General features: G+C 43.2%; 1 protein-coding gene across 1 annotated transcript; it reads right to left on the bottom strand.

The window, feature by feature from the left end:
• Positions 1-1457: 1457 nt before the first annotated feature.
• On the bottom strand, positions 1458-13753 carry DIPK1C (divergent protein kinase domain 1C). Its single transcript, XM_085323740.1, has 4 exons — positions 13445-13753; positions 7460-8137; positions 3446-3610; positions 1458-2698 (listed from the first exon to the last, which is right to left on the bottom strand). The coding sequence occupies exons 1-4, from the start codon at positions 13625-13627 to the stop codon at positions 2483-2485; spliced, it is 1242 nt and encodes a 413-aa protein (XP_085179866.1). The 5' UTR covers positions 13628-13753; the 3' UTR covers positions 1458-2482.
• Between the last annotated feature and the right edge of the window lie 2140 nt (positions 13754-15893).

The raw sequence follows: 15893 nt of genomic DNA, 5'->3' as shown, positions 1-15893 counted from the left end.
GGGAAACAGGCCAGTCATACTATATGAGCGCTGCTCAGGTTCTCCAGCGGCATTTGGGATATGTACTGAGTTGCTGCTGATCTTGCAAGRGTCAGTGCCTTTCAGTTTGAGGGGGACATGTGAACCCTGATCGTGCCACCAGGCTCTGTTGCAGGTAACAGCACTCTCTGCTTTCGCACTCCGGGGCACCCCACGGGTTGGCACATGCAGCATAAAGGAGTCACCAGTTACCTCTCCTAATGTCTTAGATGTCCRTATTGTGTTGAGAGCAAATTTCAGCCACCAACATAGGCTGATAATCACCGAATCAGAGGAGCTGGGGACAGAAGGCTGCCTCAAGGCAGGATCATTGATTCAGCTACACTTACATCACTCCTGACAGACACTCACTCTGCTGGTAGTTAAAAATTCTTAGTTATGAAGACGGAAGTTTTCCTAAATAATCTGTTCCAGTGCACCACTGCTCTTACTATAAGAAAGCCTGTAACAAATGTCTAACCTGAAYTTTCCTTGCTACAGTTTAAGTTCCTTGCTTGTCATATCCRCCGTACCAGTTTCTTCAGAAGAGTCTTATATCATAAACCAAGACATATTTTTGAATTTGTTTTTTCTGTTTCTCACCTATTCCCTTTGCGTCTTTTCTCTACCTAAAGTAYTTTATATGTCCCCAACCCCTTACCATAATCTGGTTACATCGTTGATAATTTTCTCCTCCATCAGTTTCACAACTTTGTAACAGGGCTTATTCTGGAGTTTGGGTTCCTTCTTACTCTGTTTTATTTTCCTGGTTTTGCAAAGGATGATCTTAAAATATTGAAGTATTTTCTGTCTTCCTGGTTTGAGAAGTGTGGACTGAACACAACTTTACAAGTCAGGAACTACTGAATTCTAGCTCTGGCTTGGCAGCAATCTGTTTTCCTTGCCGCCTCAGGCAAGACAGTTGACCTTATTCTCTCAATGAGCTTTTTCAGAATGTGAGTTATTTTTTAAATTATGGTAGTTTACTACAAAGTGAAAAAAAAATCTAATGGTAGCTTGAAAATTTGAGCTTATCTTGGATTAGTGTCAAGGTCTTATAAGCAGCTCACATTTTTTGATGCCAAGCAGTCTTTATTGTCACTTTAAAGAACAACTGATGCCCAGAGTTAGAAATCTTAATAATTACTGCTCAGAGGCTCCAGGACACTGTCATAAAGCTGAGGAATATGAAGATGAAAAACACTAGGTGTTATATGTCTCACACATACAAACCAATATTGTCAATCTTAAGGTTGAAGCATCCTTTCTGAACTGAGGACTGTCATGGGGTGTTGGTTTATTTCTGTCAGGTTTTTACGGTCTTATGCCAAATAAAGCTCATGGGTGTATTAACCAATATTGGGCCTAAAAACATACATCTTCTGACCTTTTACGTTTCTCCAGACACAGCTGCACAAGTTACAAAGGCAAAGCAAATGTTTTTATATTAATCTGAGAATTTTTATTTATATAATTGATCTCCCTGATTGCARGATGAAGAATTCTTCTAAAAATTTCCTTTTGTTCATTACAAAAAAATACTGTGTAAGAAAGCTCAAGGTCTGGGTATTCTGTTCAGTGCAAAGGACAGATTGTTGGCATTCCTGTGTCATTTGGCTCTCTGGCAAGCTAGTGCTTCTTATCAAGTGTTCTGATGTTCAAGTGCCTGAGGGCTTGTTCACGTGGGAAAACTCAGTGGCATTATTCATATCTCTTCATTGCGGAATAATAGTATCCACATGGGAATGAAACACAAGTATAATTATATTCCTACAGAAAAGTCCTAAGTACCTTCATGCAGTTTCTCCCCAGAAAGGTTGCTATGGCACAAATAATRCAACATACCAGAGAAAATGCATTTGGAGACACTAGAAACAGTCTTGTACAAAAGCAGTTCTTCACTCTTATGGCAATAGATTTCCCTATTCGAAGCTGTCTTTTGATACAGAGCACTCTGTCCTTGCTTTTAAAACCCTCATTCTACTGTGCAATAGAAAGAGACACCACTCACATAGCTACCCCCACCCACCCACACACTGTTTTAAATCATTGATACTAGTTTTTCTGCGCTTATACTTTTCATCTTCAAAGCACCATCCATATGTAAATGCATCATCACTTTGGGCACAGCACTCGGGCAGATGCTATCTGAGCAGCGACGACAGATCTTGGGGTAAGCAGATGACGTGCTGAATGTTGATGGAGAACGCCAGCACTAGCTCAGGAAAATAAACAGGAATGGAATCCAGGTAACATAAAGCAATTTCATGCTTCAAAGGATATTGACAGGACATGCTGCACCTGCAGCCACGAATTTCATTTGCATAGCAGGAAAACAATTTATGTGCTGTAAAAGTAAYGCAATGGATAAGAAAGACGAGGGAGAAAGAAAACACAAGCTGCCTCTTATACAGCTTCCTTTACAGGGGCTGTGACAAGGCCTTTGCAGTTCTGCCCTTTGCATCTATTCTGCCCTTTGCAGTTCACGTTGGCTGATTCGAAGCAGATGATATAACTCAGAGAGAGATTTCAGAGTTTTCTGGTGCACAGCAGCATCCTCATGTGCTGGCTCTGCGCATTCATGCACAGCCTTCTGCAACTGCAACTGCAGAGGGAAGGAAACCAGGGGTCGTCTGAAATTTGGAGAAAACCAGCGACGGAATATTTTGTCACAAATGACCTGAGGAAAGGAAAAAGAGCAGATTGTTGTCCTTTAGGAGCTGTAACTAATGGCCTGCYGCTTCTCTGGGACTGTAGCAAGGTATCTTGCCTCAGCAAAATCCAAAACGCCCCCAGCCATTCTAAGAGCAAGATATAGAAAAGGAACCATAGTCTTCTACCAAGACTATTCTCTAGCTGAGCAACCCCCCTTTGTCTCAGGTTGCTCTTGTATAACAAGCGGTGAGAGTGAGGGGATGAGAGAAACAGGCMAAAGACAGCCGAGCTGCGCTCCTTCTGCCTTTCTGCATGCCATCAGCACAATTTAGGTGAGTTACAACCCACCTCCTCCCAGGACCAAGTACCCAGTGGTACTCCTCTCCCCACTACATCTGCGTATAACTTACATAGCGGAGAAGCATGGCCAGAACCCCTTACAGTTTACAGGTAGACAGCCTGGACTTTGCCATTGCTAGTGACAGCAATGATAACCCTGTGCTTCTATTTTTTCTGCTCTCATCTCTTTGCCATTGGACAGGCAGCCTCTGTAGCCACATGAAAATAAGGCAAATAAATGCTAGTGAATAGCAAGATTTGTCTATATGCCCCAAGACAGGATTTCTGAATGAGAATGGCAACCATATGGCCTCATTTGAAAAGGTGTCTATCTTCATCTCACAGTGTTCTAGTGCATACTATACATTTTGTTGTTAATGTGTTAATGTGATTTTAAAAGAAATGGATGTATAAAGCAGCTGTGTGTACTCACTTGTAAGTTGTTATTGGCTCTCTGTGCTCCACATTTTCTGATTTTCAGATTGCATTTTGAAAAGCAATCAAAAAAATTACAATCTTCATCTGCTGTACAATTCTGTTCAAGGATATCCCTCATTTTGGGTTCAAAAAAGGCCATATCCACATCAATGGCCACAACCTGCAGAGCAAAACAACTCATCAAAACTGGCACAGCACAGACTATGGGATGGCAAGCATTCTGAGCAAACATTCTTTTGCTGTTTTCTCTTGGAAATGCTGTGCTGAGAGAATCTGCCAATAAAGAACTGGGATCACAGTGCAAGAGCTTTCCTTTGCTTAACTGAGCAGCATTAGTCTTATGAATAGCACTTTTTAACTATTAACAGACAATGCTTAAGGCACCAGGAAAGGCAAAATTATCTGTGAACAATCCCTGGAGTCAACTGGATGGATTCTTGTTAAACCAGTACTGTACAATTTGAGGACTGATTTACCTGCTGTTGTAGTTTATGTAGATGGTAGCTCAATCTTTTAGTTATATGATAGTAGAGAATTACCCAGGGGCCAGATAATATCATTTCACAATCTGACTCTCAGATTAACTGTTGGCCAGCCCTGACTTTAATGTTATRGAGAGGAGCAATGTGATGTGCACAGCTATCTGCACTTGGCACAGGCTCTCCCAATCCTGCCATTTCATTCAATGGATCTGCATCTGTTCAGCTGGAGAAATAACTTCCTGAGGTTGGGACTGGCTTTGCCAACTCCTATTTGCTACATTCATTTATTCATTTATTATGCATGGTCCTTACTCTGCTTGCCCATAAATATGGTTCTTAATAGGATCCAGTCAGTAGCTGGTCTCAGCAGATGAGTGAGGACTGAAGGAACTTTTTCTTGTCCTTATATAAGTTCACAAAATACTGAACGACAGGACTGCATAGTTGCTGCCTGTGCTGGATTTAAAACCATTCTGTGAGTGAAGGGCTGTAGTCTCATTTCTATCAGTGTCACTCCACCCATGAATACTTCACTTAAGAAAATCACAGAAATGACCAGGGAAAGAAAGAAAGGCAGCAACAGGATGCAGTTGCTTGATATGAGAAAAAACTGTGGATGAATGAAGTGAAAAGTCTCCCTTTAGTGCTATGAATGCAGTAATCAACGCACATTCAGGTATGATGTTTAACATTTAACAATCAGTACCTCAACTCATAGACTCTATCTTGCAGCAGCTGAAGTAAATTTGTATGGAGAGAAATGTTTGCGACCTGTGCAAAGCAGATTTACTTGGGCTCAAATGACAGTCTCATTTTTAAGATTCAACCTCCCAAATAATATGGGAAGCTGAACTGTGCGGCTGGAGCAGCAGCTGGATCAATCCCAGGAACTAAAGATGTCTGGTCTGGTAGAAGGCCAAACAAACCTTCTTCAGGCAAAGGAAAAAGCAAGGTCTAATCTTTATTTTATTTTACTTCTCCATCCTCTCCCCCGCCCCAGGGAAAATCTTAAAGTGATAAGGCATATCTTAAAAATTCAAATATTTTTAAGCTTTTTGGAGAGCTTGATAATCATGACATAGCTTGGGGAATTTCAGGCATTTGGATAGGCAAATTTTTTTCTTTCCTTCTTAGGTTTTCTGCAGTTTTGCTGATAAATTCTTTGGAGAKCCTCGTGTCTGGCTTTGGTGTATTTGGGGCAGGAACAGGGTAAAGAGACAATAAAAGGGATGTAGCATTCCCCAAGATCCTGGGCATTAAGATGAGGCCTCTGCTGACCCTGAGCACTTTTGGAAATCTGAATGATTGTTCTGCTACCTGAAACAGCCCTGGCTTTTAAAATGCAGCTGCCAAAGGGTTCAGTGGTTTCACTGAAGATCACCCATTACAAAAATGTGTGGATATTCAGCCAGACGCTGTAAAGATGTGAGTGATACTCCACCTGTAAATGATTACTTGGTGAGTTTTGTTACAATGGTAAATGATGATGACTGTATGGAGTCTTGAGGAAATCCAAGAAGGAAATAATTTGGCTTCTAATCTAATTTAAAGTTCATATTAAAGGTGCTGTAATCTTTATAATTCTCTCTGAGGTGCTGTTAAAATGGGAAGCCCTCCTGGAATACAGCGTATCTACCTGGATTTCCTCCCAGTTCTGCCCCTTACATGGCTCCATGGCAGCTTAATGTTCCCCTTGGTGATCTGCTATGGCATCATTTCCTCCCCTCTGCACTGCATTAGCATTGAAAGCTGGAGTGAGGGCTGGGGAGCCAGCCCTATCATTTGGAAATGATTCTTACAGTAAAACTGTTGCACTCCAGACACATTTCTGTGTGCACTGGTAGTATCATTTATTTAGGTAGGATTAGGAAGAGTGGAACTATTCTGGATTTTGTTTTTATTATTATTCTAAACAGAGTACAAGAAACAAACAAGTGAAAAAAATGCTTAAAATAAATGGAGGAAGAGAAGGGAAGTTGCCGTTCTCCTATTACTGCTCTGGAACTGATTGGTAAAACAGCCTGGAGTGACTACTTCTTATTCTCCTTCCATCTTCACTGATCAGAAGCAATATTTGTTTCCCCCTTCCTCCTTCTGACTGTTTATCTCCTAGTTTTCCACCCATTGCTGGATAGCAGGAGATACCTCGCCTAGCTGGCTGTATGTAATGTACAGCCAGTACACCCATGAGGGAGAGAAGTAGCATCTCACATTTTTCTATTGTTCATTCTCCTAGAAAATACTAAAGTAGAATGCGTTCCTGTACCATAGGGTGACTGCTGGCTCTGTGGACCTAGAAGTCACGGGAGGATCCTGGAGAACTGCACCTCATCAAAAGGAATTGTAATGGGAGATGCATCCAATATTCTTCCTTTTCTCCTGAATGAAATCTCTTCTCCTCTGAGTAGGTAGTAAAACAGATGTTCTAATGTGTGCTCTGCCATGTCCAGTAATAGCCCTGTGTAACCGAGAAAGATAAGCAAAGCCTGTCTTGAAGAACCTCTGTCATATCTCACTTTGCCTTAACGCTGGTATGCCTTTTTTAGTTTCTTGCTATAGTTCCCCACCTATTCCCTGTTCAACTGCTGTACTGCACCTGAATAAACAATGTAAGTGAATGGACGGGCAAAGGGGAAGCACTCTAATTGCTCTTAATGGCTACATGTTTAAGTAATACTTGTCCTGTACTCTGAAGATACAAGTACTATATTAATAATCAGTGAGTACTAGCTATTATTTAAGTTCCTGAAGATATTTTACATTCACTTAGAGTGCAGAAACTCCACTGATGTCACTACAAATTTTGAGTCTGGTTCAAATGCTTATTACATAGTGGCTTCAGTCCATACACATTATTCCCACTGAAATCAGTGGAATTTCTGTCTGCAGAGTGAATGCAAGATATATTCAGCAATACAGTGGTGGGCCATATCATTATTTAAAAATATTAAATTTTGGGGTACAGCTGTACAATGAAAAGTCAACTACCAGGGAGTTTCATGTCATTGTCCTTTAATGATTTCCAGACCAAATGAGCTCCACACTAAAGCGAAAAGATGTGTGTGTTCTGTGTGTGTGTGTGGGGTCCTCTCACGTCAAACCAGAGAATTCAGCTTTAGCTTTGAAATTCAAAGTTTCTCCTTTCAGCATCACTACTGGAAATAAATGCTGTGGTGCACCGACAGCTTTTGAGACCTCCTTGCCTTCAGGAGGCAACTTCTGTCACATCCAACGGACCTTGTCAGTCTCAGAGTATTTCAGCAGGTGAAACAATTCAAAAGTAAATAAAATAAAAGTAAATAAAAGTAAGTTCTTCTCAAAACAAGCAGCAGGGTCCAGCACTCTGACCTATGACTGCAGATTATTATAAAGAGGAAAAACAGTATAGCTCCCATGCCCCTTTTTAAAATGAGTTGTTTTTGAAAGAACTTGGTCAAGATCTATGTGAAGAGGGAAGTATGATTTTTACACAGCCACTTTTCAGACTAGAATTTGATCTCATATTGCTGCAACAATCCCCAACTTACCGTGAGATCGTGCCTGATAGCAAAATTTTCTGGTTTAATGTCACATAAGTGAAGTCGATGAGAAAAATCATTATCAAAATGCTGCACCATATCCAGAAAGCTGAGTGCAATGTCTATGATGGCTCTCACTCTGCTTTGGCTGCCAGCAAGGGAGGGACCAACTATATTTTCCAAGGGAAAAAGAGTTTTGTGCCAGGCATGTCCAGCTGTGAGATACTCCACAGCATAGAAATGTCCACAGGAGCCAATAATTCGTAGCACGTGTTTGCTGAAGTCTTGCAGTAAACTGAAGTAGATATATTCTTCCTGCTGGAGCAAGGACCACATGCTGGCCACCTGCGCTTTCCAATGTGGCCCCTTCCTCCTTGTCCACAGGGGCCCCACGGTATTGTTAGATACTTCCAGCCCCAGGACATTTTTGACCTCCAGGGCTACCATCAGCAGAAGCTCTGTTTCAGGAATATCCTGTGTTTCCACCTCCTCTAGCATATTGAGATGCTGGTAGCTGGAGAAGATTTCCTTTTTGGATTTCAGGATGATGGGCTGGCCTCTCCAGTCAGCCTGGATGACCTTCTTACCTCTGTCATAGTAAAGGCAGTGTTTGTACACCAGCTTCTGTGCCACACACAAGTCTTCACAGAGGTCACCAGTCAGGGCTCCGCTGCTGTAGTCCAGACACTAGAGTGAAAGAACAGAATATTCATAGCAAGACTAGATGCCCCTGGACCACTTAGAAGAAAGACAGATAATCAGTAACAGTTCTAAGCTCAGAAGGCTGCAGCTGTGGTACCATAAGCGCACAGCTTGTTTGTGTACAGCTACCAGCTGGCACAATGTTTTTTTTCAGAAGGCTCTAGGGATACATGGGGATTCTTGCTTTACAGCATGGATTTTTGGGATGCTAGTGGGACTGTTTTTTTCTTTTGTTAGGGCTTGGAAATGGACTACATGACCTATTCTAWGTTCTTGCCACATGCAAATTTGGTGAGCTAGGCCTTCAACACACTTAGCTGCAATGAGATTCTGGTCTGCAGTGCTTTAAGGCACAGGAGGTAATTTCCAATTTAAGTCAGAATTCTTCTGGAAGATTCACAGCAGTGTAACTTAAACATCCCCACTTAAACTAGAGGAATTCATGGATAGATGGATTGCTAAGTCCCTCAGCAATCTACATATTTCCACTTTACACTCAATATGCCCTGAATGAAGCAGTAAGAAGCTCCTTCTCCACTACTAGAAAACAAAGAGATTGCACTCAATGCCGTTTGGGCTAAGAACTTCCAGAATTTTTAAATATCTAATTTAAATATCTAAATTCTGTAAACTTTTCTAGTTTATGTATATACTTAACAGAAGTCCCTGTAACATTTTAGTATGAAATACTTAAATAGTTAATCTTTTAATTGGAAAAAAAAACAGTCCATGGAAACACAGGAACTGCTGCTTGATAGTTAAGTGGTCACTGTAAATTCATAAAAGAACTGCAAGGATTCCCCCATCAATTGTTCCCTCAATCCTTAATCATTTCCACACCATTACTTCCAAACTGTAGGCAGTCAATATATTCCTATGGGCATTCAGAAGTGCAGCTGCAGGGACTGCTCTGGGCAAATCTGTAGAGAGGATGATCAGAGGTCTCTGGTGGAAGGAGAATAGACTGTGGTGGTGTAGAAAGCCAAACACCTGGGAGGCGACTTGACAGTGTCAGCCTTCTTCATTGCTTTCTGGCATTTGAAGTTTTATTTAAACAAATAAGCAGCTCCCTCTCTTTGCAGATTATTTGCAATGGCTGCCTGACCCTCACCTCATTTGTGACTTGCTATTACATACTCAGCGAGCATGAGCATAGAAATTCAGGTGATGATGTATTTTCTTACATACAGGTGACGTGTGCACCAGGGAAATGCTTTCTGATGCTAGGTAATATTCAGAGTTCAGCCTTAAAAAGCCCACTGGGGATAGGTGCAGGATTAAATCTTAAATTCAGGAACAGTGTAAGAAATGGTGATAAATCAGCTAAAATAGCTCACAGAGGGCAGTTCAGAGAGGCAAAAAAATGTGTATTTCAATGCTCTCATAGCCAGAAAGACAATGTTCAGTAACAGCAAGGGAACGAGGTAGGCAAACCCTGAYCGTGCACATTGTGACTCTGAGTCCAGGGTCACACACACATTTGAAACACACACACATTTGCATCCACATGCACGTCAGGATGGTTACGCGGGTTCTCTGGGCTGTCCAGACTTCAGAAAGAAACATAATGTTCTGAATGGAAGTAGTTCTTAGTATCTTGAGCTTTTAAACTATTTTAGAAAGAAGGTATTGAACAGAAGAAATTTTTTTTGGTGTGTGTGGGGGGAGTTGTTTTAGAGCTTAAGTACAATCACATTTAAAATCATTGCTTTCTGATTGTGAAGGCCACAATTTAATACTTGTTCTGCTACATTAAGATCTCAGGACATCTCAGTCCTGTAATTAGATCCACAAAGGCAAACACTGGCCCCTGTGGATAATTTTACTGTGGTCCATGATAGACCATGTCCTCTCACAGAGGGCCTATATGCATGTACCCCTTTCATCTAGAAAAACACATGCCTAGAAGACCTGTAGTCAAGCATGAGAACACGCAGCTTGGTTTCTTTTGTTGCCATCGTGCCATCCTTAAGGGCGTTGGTGAGAAAAAGTAGCTGTGGAAAAAAAAATGTCTCACTCACATTTCCCAGACATAGGAGCTGAGCCAATTCTGAACCTGGTAAAGAATATATTTAGAATTGTCTGCTCTTCCATTTGAACCAGTAGATCTTTGATTAACTTAATATCTGACAAACATAGAGTCTTCAGATCTGGTTTTTCTTTACTGAAATTGCACGTTTTGGAAACTGTGATCTGCGAAATGGAAATTGACCAAGGAGTCTTAGTAGCACAGTGAGGAAATGCAAATTAAACTTCAAGAAGTGACATCTGCTCCTAGTCACAGATGCAAGTATGAATTTCAAAAAGGCTTCATTAAATAATAATAATAAAAAATCCAAAACAATCTGAGTAATTTTTGAGAGCTTCTCTACTCACAGAAGTTTCACTACTTTTAAAAACTTAGGGTTTTTTTGTTCACTATAACCTGGAAGTTCAGCAAAGCCTGACTTCAACTTCACCTCCTCAACAGATCCCACAGTATCCCAATTTTTACTATTTCATGCTTTGCCATAAGCGTAACACACTGAGTAAGCTTAGCTTCTCAGCCCTCTCCCTGTAACTTCTATTCTTCCAGCCCCCAGATCATTTCTGTGTTTTGTTCCTTCCTCACTTCTTCGTTTCCTCCCTGAACAGTCTCAGAAGCATAGACATCAGAACTGAATGCTGTGTTCCAGTGCTGCAAAACCAAGCAACATCACTTCCCTAACTCTTATTTTTGAATTCATTCAGAGATGAAATTAGCCTTTGAGGCACAGCTTGCACTGCTAGTTCATGTTGAAGCAATTACTTGCTCCCTTCATCCTTCCCAAAGTCACACAATTCTCCAGGACAATTTTCCATCCTATTGGCATAGCTTGTAGTCTTTGTTTCCCAGTGTATTAACTTGTATTTTATTGTATTAAAACACATTTTTGTGGACTGAAACCATCCAACCAGATGATACAGATTATTTGCAACAAAAAGATGATCTCTCTGTTATTTATTAACCCAGCAACCTTTGCACTAACTGCAAACTTTACCAGGTAAGATTTGGCATCATCAGGACTGCTGGTAAGATGAAGAATCAATTCCCCCCCAAAATCCTCTAGATACAGTCCTTAACACTGACATCCCTACATTAATGATTGTATTTTGAGATCAGTCAATGAAAGACTTTGAAATCTACCTAATGTCTATGCCCCTTTAATGCCACAAAATGCCAGATTTTTTAAACCAAAGTATGAATGTGATACTAAGCCAAATGCCTTTTGGAAAAGCAGCTATACTACAACAAAAATGTAAACACAAAAATTATTTGGATTCGGTCATCTGTTTCTGTTTCAAACTTGCTACATTATTTTAAAAATCATTAGTGCACTTACCAAGACAAATTTAAAAGGCTGGCTATGTTTAAATTCACATATAAATGTCTACTAGGGTTTAGACGGGGTTAACTTGTTTACTGTATCACTTTGTGTGGGGATCAGGCCTGAGATTAAGTCCTGACTTGTTACGAAGTATTCCTCCAATATAAATACAATACTGATCTAGGTTTTGGAAGGCATCAAAATTAATTAATTACTTTAGAGAACACAGAAAGTGTTCACAATATGATTTAGCAGGGTTGAAGTAGACGAAAATGAGACTGCTATTAGGAAACACTAAGTGGTCTTCTAGAGAACTGAAGTTCACCTCTGCAAAATGCCCAGTGGTACTTTAGCCCTCCTAGTGCAGTACATATCTTCTGCACAGCTGTACACCTTCTAAGAAGAAGGAAATAATCCCTTACACATGCCATGGAAGAGTACATAGCCATGCAATTTTCACCCACTTACTTGAAAGAGTTTATCTTCATCCTTTCTTCTACTGAAAATATTATAGATGGCTAGGGAAGGCTTTTTTGGAAGTTGGATTTTGTTTTACAAAACTTTTGAGACTCTAGCTATCAGATTCTTTATTTTGTAGACAGATTGCATTTGCTATAGCCGTGAAACCCATGCAGTGCTCAGATGAYGCCTAAAGAGCTATTTCCTTTCTAATACTTCCACCAGAACCACAATCTGTTTATATGTCATTGGGCAAAGCTGTTGCTTGCAAATCTTAACGTTACTATTGCAGACTYGCCTGTGGAATCAGATAAACACAGCATTTTTAACCAGTGTATCTTGGAAGAAAGCTCTGAATTGACCCTTCAGATCATGGTACAATCTTGTCACACACTGACAGAGACAAGTTTCCTCTCTTGTGCCTGAAAGCTAATCCCTGCCTGGGCCTTTGAAGTCATGTCTAATGATTTCTAAAATGTGGGCAGGCGATACATCTCTCTTCATCTATTTACTTGTGATTGCTGTGATGGCAAGGGACTGGACTTCTTGATCTTGGTGGTTCCTTTCAGTTCCACATTTCTGCGCTCTTCCTAGCAACACACAGACTGACTCTTTTCACTGTAATCCTGAACTCAGCGGTACTTGGCTTCAGAGCTAACTGTTGAGGTAAAAAACGCAAATCTCACTGCTGCTTAAAATATACTGTCAGGACTGAGGGTTATAATTACTCTTCCCTTATCATGCAGAATTTAGGAAAATTTATGGCCAGTGGTTGCTGTGGCGGATTGTTTAGTGTCCATGACAATTCTTCCCTTTGCTTTCCACTTAAAGTATCTTAAACAACAAAATGAAACTCAGAAGCGTTAACCCATGTTGTTCCTCCTGTCAAAGTACTGAAATCGGCCTTTACTACGTAATTCTAAACCTCTTAATATTTTTCCTTACTTTTAGGGAGATTTTAATGCACATTCCCAAACGCTTTCTTGAATTTTGAATAATCGTGGTTTAAATGCCAGCCCCTTGTCAGACGTGAAGGACACGCTCCGAACCGCGCAGCATTTCTGAACGACGAATTTTGCCGAAGAAAAGCCCAGGCGGGGAGGGAGAGAGGGGGGAGCGTTTCTTTCCATTTCAGCGTGTGCAGTGCAGACACCGGCCCTTCCGAAACATTTTTCGGCACTTGGGGCAGCGGTGCGCGGCTGAGCTGGCGCCCCGAGCTCGCCCCGCGGGCAGAGAGCGGCGCGGCTGCAGCGGCAACGGCCGTAACGGCCGCAACGAGGGCAGCGAGGTCGCCGCGGCGGCGGGGCGGTGCCTCGGGCGCGGTGAAGCGCGGCCCCCGGCAGGTACCGGGCTCCCCTGGAGCCGCTGCTAGCGGGCTGCGCGTTACCGCTGGCCGGCGGCCGCGGCGGGGGTTGCGGACGGCGCCTCCGCGGGCTCTGCCCGCCCGCCCGCGCCGCGCCGTGCCGTGCCGTGCCGGGGCACCTACCAGCCTCGCCAGGATGCGGCGGCTCCCCTCGTCCGTGCAGCGCTCCGAGAAGACGCTCCTGTGGACGAGAAAAAGCAAGGCGCTCACCACCACCCAGCAGGCAGCCCAGCAGAGGAAGAACACGAGGGAGCAGCGCCTCCAGATTTTAAGCCGCAGCCTCTTGAAGCCGGCGATGCCCCCCATCGCCGGGGCCRGGGCCGGGCCCGGTGGGCGCCTCAGCCGGCGCAGCCCCGAGCGAGCGGCGGCGGGCGCCGCGCTGCCTCCCTCGTCGCGCACTTGCCCCGCTCCATGCCGGCGTGCCCCGCCGGGCGCCCCCCGCCCCGCCGCCGCTCGCCGCCGCGCCGCAGGGACCCGCTCCCCCCCGTCGCGTCCCTCCGCCCTCCCCGCGCCCGTGCTGTCCTTACGGAGCCCCGAGCTCGCCTGGTGAATTTAAGCCACGTAGTTCCGCCTTCTTTTGTCTGCTCTCCCCTGTGCCAGGCGGCCCCCTGCCACCACTGATGTAGTTACTTGGCAGCGTCTGGCCCCGCGCCCCCCCCCTTTCTGCCGCTAAGTTTCGCACCCGAGAATAAAGGGGGTTTTGAAGGCTGCCGGGGCTGCTCTGGGAACCCTTCCTTACGGAGGTGGCTGCCTGGCACTCTGAAGGAGGCAGCCCGGAGATGGACGGCTCCTTCTAAAGAAAGCTTCTCATGCTGTCAAATGGAGACAAAAAAGTTGTTTATTCTGGAGTAATTTGGGCAGTTTTATCTTCCTGGGGCTTCTGAGCCAACAGGAGGAAGAGACAGAAGTGACTCAGGCACCCATTTAATAATGCAGAGGACTGTGCCTGTGCCCCTGTTCCTGCAGGATGGGTCAGCCCCACCGGAAGGCATTGTGGACCCAGCCACATCCCTGCCTGGGAATTCACTGCCCACAGCAGGCTTCACTGCATGGGCCCATGCACTTCCCCAGGGATGCAGCCAGCTGCCTCCTGCCCAGCACCACCACGACCGGCACCCTCGGCAGCCAGTGGAGAAAGCCAGTGAAGAGGCTGCAGCAGGCAGCCCGAMTACAACCCCAAACCAGGGCAGTGTGTACAGGGTGAGACAAGGGTGCTCAGGATGATAAACTGTCTCCCAGCCCTCTGGCGGAAAGTTATTTCCATGTCCCTTCTTCCTGGGGACAGTACAGCTCCACAGGCTATTGTGGCCTTCCTCTAACATATTTGATTTCATTAGTGTTTCTGAGGGGTCAAAGACCATATTGGAGATTTGATCGGTACAGGGAGCAAGATCTTGACATCCTTTCCTCAGTCGTGGTGCAGACGTTCAATGTGTCTGGTTAGGGGASTATGTTAACTTCGTTCTCCTTTGATTCCCACTCACCTCACCTCACCTCTTGGGCCAATACACAGGTGTCAGTGGGAAAATTTATATTTTAAAGTTTAGCTCAGTGTAATATGCCTATCTGATTTGGGTTTACTGTCAGATACAAGAAAGATTCATTTTCTTTCTTTTGCATGGACGATTACCTTGTGTTACTTGCAATCCCATAGCAGTAAGATAAATTGTGTTTAAAGAAACCACATGAAGGGTAAACTATTTACTCAAAGTGAGTAAAAATAGCACAGAATAATTCAATAGACTCATTATAATGTGCACCTTTTGTAAGCTGCTCTGGGGCACATTCTATTAGTAAATGAATTTGATAAGGGGAAGGTTCAGTGTTGCTGAATTCTGGGATGTGTGTTCTGTACCATCATGTCCAGCTTTATCATGATAAATCTCTCCCAGTACAAATCATTAAAAAGAAAGATGCATCTAGTGACATGATTAAATATTACCTCTCAGGGCAGCAAGGAAAGAACACAGCTGCACCCAACTTGCTGCTTTTCTCACCTTCTGCATGTTTAGCACAGGCATCCTCTTTATAACAGAGCAGTGCTTGAAATATATTTTCTAAGTTTATGATAGACTAAAAGAAATGGAAAGATAAAACCATYACTGAAATTACAATAGCTTTCTAGAGACTGGCAGTGGAGAGGGAAATGTAGGAAAAAAGAGCAAAAACTTTCATCTCTAAATAGAGTCCCAGAGGCAGAATCATTATCACTAGCCCTATCTGTTGTGTATTTTGCTTCCTCTCTGCCTTCCCATTTCTTCACTGGTAGAAGCTGTCTGTTGCCATCCTTTTTACATTTTTTCTTTCTTCTCCCCCTCTGCCCCTGTCCTTTTACCTATACAAAGTTTCCTTTTGAGGCATTGGGGATGCAACATGTTTCTTGGGAATGTAGCAAGTAGGAAAGGCTGTCCAGCAAATGAGAACTGTAAACTCTAATCCCTTCTAATCCAGTYTTACACAAATGCTTTCAGAAGCTGTTTCTGACCAGTTCAGAGTGCTCATCTTGAAATTCCTAAGGCAGGAAGTAGGGAAGGGCAAGAGGACCAGTTATTTAGGCATGCCTCTGTAGGGA

Source organism: Rhea americana, unplaced genomic scaffold, assembly GCF_003343005.1.
Source record: "Rhea americana isolate MKP2758 unplaced genomic scaffold, rheAme1 scaffold_87, whole genome shotgun sequence".
Taxonomy (NCBI): domain Eukaryota; kingdom Metazoa; phylum Chordata; class Aves; order Rheiformes; family Rheidae; genus Rhea; species Rhea americana.
This window is presented reverse-complemented; position numbering and strand designations above follow the sequence as displayed.

Bases quoted from the DNA above. Each gene is read 5' to 3' on its own strand.
- DIPK1C (XM_085323740.1), bottom strand. From the start codon at position 13,627: ATGGGGGGCATCGCCGGCTTCAAGAGGCTGCGGCTTAAAATCTGGAGG. The intron at 8,138-13,444 runs GTAGGTGCCCCG...CTTTCACTCTAG, and splicing joins GCCGCATCCTGGCGAGGCTG to TGTCTGGACTACAGCAGCGG. The intron at 3,611-7,459 runs GTAAGTTGGGGA...TTTGCTCTGCAG, and splicing joins CTATCAGGCACGATCTCACG to GTTGTGGCCATTGATGTGGA.